This window comes from Amphimedon queenslandica, unplaced genomic scaffold (genome assembly GCF_000090795.2).
Source record: "Amphimedon queenslandica unplaced genomic scaffold, v1.1 AMPQUscaffold_13498, whole genome shotgun sequence".
In the NCBI taxonomy this organism is placed as follows: domain Eukaryota; kingdom Metazoa; phylum Porifera; class Demospongiae; order Haplosclerida; family Niphatidae; genus Amphimedon; species Amphimedon queenslandica.
In genome coordinates, this window is record NW_003546266.1 from 405,833 (window position 1) to 413,379 (window position 7,547).

A 7,547-nucleotide genomic window follows, 5' to 3' on the forward strand; every position below is an offset into this window, starting at 1 on the left:
ATAGTAATAATATTCATAATTCTGATAATTCTGATCATTTAACACCTTACCAATTATTACTTGATGCTGCTAAGGAAAAAGGATTTATTGTGCATGAAGTGCCTGGGGATGGAAACTGTCTTTTCAACACTATTACTTATCAAGTAGAAAATTGTCCAAAAAATAGTGATACATTTAGAAGCATTTTAGTTAGCCATTTAAGGGAAAATAGTGAGCTGTACAAAGACAGTGTATGTTCAGCAGTGCCTGCCACTAATGCTTATAATGCTGATACAGAATCCTCAGACTATATTGATACACTCATATCTTCGATAAGTGACGATGAAGAGAGGCAAAAGCTTTTATGGGAGAGATACCTTGAAAGATTAGGTAATGGTGCTTGGGGGGATCACATAGCAATTCAAGGGATTTTTAACGTGAAATAGTACAATAAAAATTTTACAAGTGAATATTAATAATAGAGTTAGTGTCACAACTGTGTACCCTTGTAACAATAGTAGTAGTGTTACTATTCATATTGGATTATTAATGCAATTACACTTCGTAGGATTAGATCCTATTTGTGCATGTAATAATACTTCTACTGCTAGAAATAATACACATAATGTGCCATTTATTAATAATAATGCTATGTCTCATGAGTGTAGTATTGCAACTACTGATAGTAATAGCTCACGTCCTCCGATTTGTAATACTACATCATCTACAACTAATGTACATGTAACCACTGAGAGTAATGACTCAGGTGAACTTGATGATGAAACTATTATTGAAGGTGATGAGCATCTACTAACAATTAATGGAGGGCCAGCATTTGCTAGTGTTTTGTCAGTGGATAACCCTGAGACAGAGAATAATATTCTCTCAATAGCACCAGGTGAAGGACAAAAACCTTTATCTATAATGTGTGATGCTAATTTCGAATTAATGTCTAATCCGGACAAGTTTCCGTTAGGAAGTGGTGGATTTAACACTGAAAGCATAACAAGCCTAACTTATAGAAAATACTTGAATCAGCGCCTCCTGAATATAGATGGACGTTTTAGTTCTGACCTTGATTACCTCTTTTGTGCACAGTATATAGTTGAATCTAAGCAAATCTTGGATGATGCAAATAACTATATATGGCGTCGAAGGCCTTATGATAGTGGAATTACAGCTGCTCAAGCTAGAGATCCCAGATGTTTAAAAGAATACATTCATAAAGATAAAGCCTACCGTTTTATGAAGAACGATCATGGCAGTCCACCTTACTATCAAAGAACTTTTTGTGATCTCTTGGCAATGGTCAGGCAGCTTGGAACTCCAACTTGGTTTTTTACAGTGTCAGCTGCTGATCTTAGATGGCCTGACTTAATCCAGGTTATAGCCAGGCAATATGAAAAATTTTACACTGATGAACAAGTAAAAAATCTTTCATTTGAAGAACTATGTTACTGGATACGACGGAATCCTATAGCAGCAGCAAGACACTTCCACTACAGATTAATTTGTCTCTTTACTGACTTTTTAAAATCTTCTGCTAATCCTTTAGGAGTATTACAGGACTATGCAGTCAGAGTGGAGTTTCAGTTTCGTGATTCGCTTCATGCTCACTGTGTTCAATGGATTAAGGATGCTCCTAAATTTGGAGTTGATTTTGAAGAAAAAGTGTGCGACCTTATTGATAAATATATCTCTTGCAAAATGCCCTCTGATGGGGTCAGTTGCAAAAATTAGTAAAAGAACTGCAAACCCATCGTCACTCAACTTACTGCAAACGAAGTAAAAAATGTCGCTTTAATTTTCCTAGAATTCCATCTTCAAGAACACTGATTGATTATCAGTCTAGTAGTGATAATGATGTGAGTGACAAAGTCAAAAAATCTCTGGAAAATGTAAGAAAGCTACTAGTGGATGGTCACACTGACATCAGTATTGATGAATTGATTGAGCTAGCTCAAACAAATAGAGAAGAATATGAAAGAGCAATTTCAAGCACATCTTCTGGTCATGTAGTAGTTTTGAGGAAAGATCCAAAAGATTGCTTTATTAACTATTACAATGAAAATGTTTTAATAGCTTGGCAGGCAAACAATTTGTCATTAATGCTTACGCCTGTGTAATGTATGTGGCATCATACATTACCAAGTCTGAAAAGAGTATGAGTGAACTTTTGAAACAAGTCGCATCACAGGAAAGAACTTCAGAATTGTCACAACAGTTACGCAAAATTGGTGCTGCATTCTTAAATCATAGAGACCTTAGTGCACAAGAAGCAGCTTATCGCTTGTTATCATTACCTATGACTAAACTGAGTCGAGACATTGAACATATCAATACTAGTCCAATTGAGGATCGTATCACATTATTTAAAAATAATAAGGCTCTTTGTCCTCTACAAGACGATGACCACGATGTTTTTTGTAAAAATATTGTTCTGCGTTACATACACAGACCACGACAACTTGCATATTTGAGTTTGGCTGAGTTTGCTGCAAAATTTAAAGTAAAATATGGTTCCGGTGTTAGTAATGATGACAATTATGATGTAATGGATATGTTCCCCTCTGCTGAAAATTCTGATTTAAGTTCTGTAAAAGATATTAAATTGGTTGATGGCTATGGCATGATGGTCAAAAGAGGCACTGAAGCAGTTATTTCATTTCACAAGTATAGTAAGGAAAGTGATCCCAACAATCATTATAGATCAAGATTAATGCTATATTTACTGTGGTATATGTGACCTGATATGAGAAAACCAGGCTATCTGCGGGAATTATCATTTTGAGCTATGGGCTCATAATCACAAAAAATCTTTACCTGGGCGAAATTCATTTTATCACATAAACATGTTATATAAACAAAATCCTATCATTTGATACCAAAATCAGGGGTAGCGAAGCCTTCTTTGCCGAGTTATAAGCCCTTCGACATTTTACCTTGATTGTGCTCGGAGAATGTTACACGGAGCGACCACGGAATAAAAACAGAGGGCTTTAATGCGTCATTAGGTAACCATGGAGTCTCTATAGCAACTATTTAAAGTATAACAAAGACGAAGAAGACTACTTATAAAAACTATGGCTACAGAAAGAGACATTGCTCGCTTGTTAAATGAAGAAATAGGTCCTCGAGACAGTGACTACATTGCTTCAGTTCTTGGGGACTACTTTTGTGATGAAACTAGTGGTAAGCTTATTCATAACACTGTTTACATGCTAACTGTGAATAGCGGTTAGCTATCACAACAATGACATTCCATCACCTGTATAAATGCACAATATTATTATATTAAACTTTGTTATACAGTGTATTTGTTAATTGATAGAGACAGACTATGAAGCAGTAGAAGATATGGAAGAAGAAGAGGTAGAGGAAGGGAAAGAAGAGAAAGAGACAAAAGATTGTAATGAAGATATTAATCCACCACTGTTTGATTCTGAGGTGGCTGTGGAGCTACAAGTATCAGATCTTGATTTAGAATCAGCGATGCCTGATGCTCCAGCTACTTCAACTACTCACTCTGGTGATGACATGAGGATGGAAGACCTACAGGAGGAAGAAGAATTATCAAAGTTCTTTCAACATGGATGTGGTTGCTCAGATAATTGCTATGCACTGTTCAGTCACTCTTACATAAAAACATATAGATGTGACATACAAGCCATGGCAAAGCCTGTTCAAGAAATTGCTATTATGAGTCAAATGGCAGCAACATCTACCATGGGGGGATTGTCGACTGGCAACCACAGGAGACAGAAAGAGGCAATTTTTTACGTTCATGCATCAAGGTCATAAGGTTTGTAACTATGAGTGACACAACACAAAATTAATCGTTTTTCAACTAGATATGTAGAGTAACATTTCTGAAGCTACATGCATGTGGCAAAAGCAGGTTTGAGGAAATCATGAAAAAGTACAGAATAAATGGATTAATACCAAGGTATGAGACTTACAAATTCAATGTTATGTACTTAACTTTATTAGAGTTCACGGAAATGCTGGAAAGACACCAAACCATTCTTTGACTTATGATGATATTCTCCGGGTTGTTGCTTTTATCAGAAATTACGCTGAAGTCCATGGAATCAGTCTTCCTGGAAGAATACCTGGAATGAAAAGTTACGAGAATAAGAAGTTCTTACCATGCAGTACATCTAAAAGGCAGGTATACTTAGAGTATGCGGAATCATGTGAAGGGCTTTATGTCAAAGCATGTGCTGAAACAACATTCAACATGTTGTGGCGACGCTACCTGCCATATATTGAAAAAATGAAGCCTATGTCTGACTTGTGTGCCACTTGTAAAGAGATAAGTGGACTGATTATAAGAAGTGCTAACATGCAATCAGATGAAAGGATAACTGAGGTAAGTCAGTATTGTAATAACACAAGTATTATTTAGAATTTTCAGGCAATGCAAAAGGCACTAGATCACAGAAGTCTTGTTAAAAAGGAAAGGGAGTACTATAAGGATGTATTAAAAGAGGCAACCGCACAATTATTGTTAAAAGGGCTGTATACTGATGCAGCAAACAATTACAATCCCCCACTAACAAGGCCACTTGCTATGTTAAATATTGTAGCACATTATAGCTTCGATTATGCTCAACAGGTAACATTTTATGATAATTATGAAAGTGTATCTAGCTTACTTACTTTTTTAAAGGTTCACTATCCTTCAAGTCCACTACAAGCAGGTCCAATTTATTTTCTTACTCCCAGGAAATGTGACATATTTGGTGTGTGCTGTGAAGCTATCCCTCAGCAGGTTAATTTCTTGATCAATGAATCATTCGACACTGGTAAAGGGGCAAATCCTGTCATAAGCATGGTACATTTTTATTTAAAGAATCATGGCCTCAACTCAGTCAGTATCCATTTCAATGCTGACAACTGCACAGGGCAAAATAAAAAAAAACAGTTATTAAGTAAGTATATTACATGCACAATAATGAACATTTTAAATTTAATTCTTTATTTATTTTAGTACCTCTTATGGAGAGTCATGACGGGACTCTATGCGTCCATTTCAATATCCTTTCTGACAGTTGGACACACAAAATTTTCTCCAGACTGGTGCTTCGGACTATTAAAGCAAAAATTCCGTAAAGCAGAGGTGGACTCATTGGATGACTTCATTCAAGTTGTAGAACAATCATCTGCTGTGAACAAAGCCCAACCAGTAGGAAGTAGCAATGGTGAACTCATTGTAGAAACACTTGACTGGTGTAGTTACTTTGCTACATTATTCAAGAAAATAAAAGGCATCAAAGGCTTTCAACACTTTGTTGTAAATGCGACCTCACCTGGTGTAGTTGCAGCCAGACAAGCTGTAGATGGCCCAGTAACACAATTCAATTTGCTGAAGGAGGACGCTCAAATAATGCAAGATGAACTACCTAATATATTACCACCAAAGGGTATGTCAACTGAAAGGAAATGGTACCTTTACGAAAAGATAAGATCGTTTTGCAGATACGAATGTAAAGATGTAACCTGCCCACTTCCTGATGCACCTCGACCAACAGGATCATCTCGACAATCAACTCCAGGTGTAGATAATCCACCAGACTTTGCAATGGAGATTGAAGTACCACATTCTCCTAGGCAATCTCTAGAACCACCTGCAACACAAAAAAATGTGGTAACTGTGGTCAATTTGGTCATAATAGAACTTGTCCATGTAATCAGTAAATGAATAACAGAAGTGAGTTTGTGTAATGCACATACTATTGATCCCCTTTCAACAGGAGAGGAACTAGTTTGTCTACAACAAACAGACTATTGATCCCCTGAAACAGGAGTGGAACTAGTTTGAATGCCAAATATTCAAACTATTGATCCCCTAAAAGAGAGGAACTCGTTTGTAACGCTAAGACATACAAACTATGGATCCCCTTTTTTGAAAACAAAGGTGTGGAACTAGTATGTGCGTGAGACGTCAACATAAACACACACACTTTTTTGTTTAAAACTTACTAACTCAAAAGGGAAGGCTGAGAGAAAGTTAGTCTTGGCTGAGAGAAAGTTAGTCTCGAAGTTATCATGCAGGTGATATGTGTTTATCTTTACAGGTGAGAGGACTGATGATAAAAATGTGTGGGAGAAGAATACCGAAATAGAAGTCATTGCGTCATTCACAGCCAATCAAAGAACACCAAGTGTCAACTGTGACCTTTAGGATATAAAATAAGACACCTGAAACTGTAAGTTCAGAATCAAAAAGTAATGGCTGCCCCAATAGAGGATGTCCTCATTGAGGTCCATCCATCTGATGGTAAGTTGGGAATGTGTAACCCTATAGTGATAACTATAATGCCTTTTTTTGGTAGATGAACTTGGTAAGTTGTTTATATGTTTGTGTTGTACATTAAAAAGCAAAAAATAACTGTATTTATAGCAGAAAAAGAAGTCAGGGAGAAAGAGAAGAAAGGAGACAGAGGAGAGACGACAGAGGAGAAAGGGGAAATAGACAAAAAGGACAGAGACAAAGAGGAGAGAGGAGACAGTACAAAAGAGAATGGTAACATTGAAATTGACATTTAAAATTACATTGTTTTTAATAGAATCAAATGGCCTAAGTAAGTTTTCTTTTATGATTGCAATCTAATAATTTTTGCTGTCAAGCAGAAATAAGAAGAACCATTGTATTAAAAAGTAACTTTGCGTTGTATTTTGGTTAGTTTTATTTACAAACATTAGGCAAGAGGAAAGAAGGAAGGTCCTTAGGTAATTAAATTAATAATAGTTGAATTACTTGTACTTTCATTTAACACTAATTATTAACTTTAAGACTTGGAACAGTTTCGGCCAGCTCTTAAAAGTAAACAATTTAAGTGTAAATTAAAGGCTTTATGACATTGTAAATTAGGACAGCTGGAACTAATAGAAGGAAGGAGGAAGAGAGGAGAAATGAAGGACAGTGATGATGAGGAAGAAACAGGGGCAGGAAACGAAACAGAGGGGACAGAAGAGACGGAGACGGGAGAAAACACAGGCACGGGAGGGGAGACAGAGAGAGAGAAGGGAAAGACATTCAAAGTAACAATGGAGCATTAATGTAAACAATAACTTAATCTCTTTTTGTTAGAAGAAAAGGAGACAACATAGGGGTAAAGGGAAGCAGGGACGAGGTGGAGGGAGAGGAGCAGGAAGAGGAGGTGGCCAAAAAAGAGGGGGAGGTGGCCAAGGAAGAGATGGAGGTGGCCAAGGAAGAGGGGGAGGTGGCCAAGGAAGAGGGGGAGGTAGCCAAGGAAGAGGAGGAGGCCCTGCTACAACAGTAATTGAAAGAAACGTCATTAAACATAACAATAACAACAAATCTTTCATAGGATTCATCCACAAGTGCAAAGACTATAAACTATTTTAACGTTACACGTAATGAACTTAATTATACTTCTAAATAAAAATAATATATATATTACCTGTAAACTCAAGGAAAAGCGATGGCTGGATTTGAATGAAGTATGTGGATGATCTGTGTTCAAAACAGTCCATAAAAAGGACTTTTAGCACTAGAAGACGTAATAATAACTCTATAACTTGGTAATGAAAAAACTTAC

General features: G+C 36.6%; 1 protein-coding gene and 1 long non-coding RNA gene across 2 annotated transcripts; both read left to right on the forward strand.

Annotated features, from left to right (window-relative positions):
- The first annotated feature begins 3,417 nt into the window (after positions 1–3,417).
- On the forward strand, positions 3,418–4,994 carry LOC109580299 (uncharacterized). Its single transcript, XM_019993347.1, has 5 exons — positions 3,418–3,781; positions 3,831–4,351; positions 4,397–4,597; positions 4,652–4,917; positions 4,973–4,994. The coding sequence occupies exons 2-5, from the start codon at positions 4,097–4,099 to the stop codon at positions 4,992–4,994; spliced, it is 744 nt and encodes a 247-aa protein (XP_019848906.1). The 5' UTR covers positions 3,418–3,781; positions 3,831–4,096.
- Positions 4,995–5,949: 955 nt separating this feature from the next.
- Positions 5,950–6,326, forward strand: LOC109580311 (uncharacterized). Its single transcript, XR_002184176.1, has 2 exons — positions 5,950–5,991; positions 6,060–6,326. It is a non-coding gene; the product is annotated as an uncharacterized LOC109580311 (long non-coding RNA).
- The last annotated feature ends 1,221 nt before the right edge of the window (positions 6,327–7,547 follow it).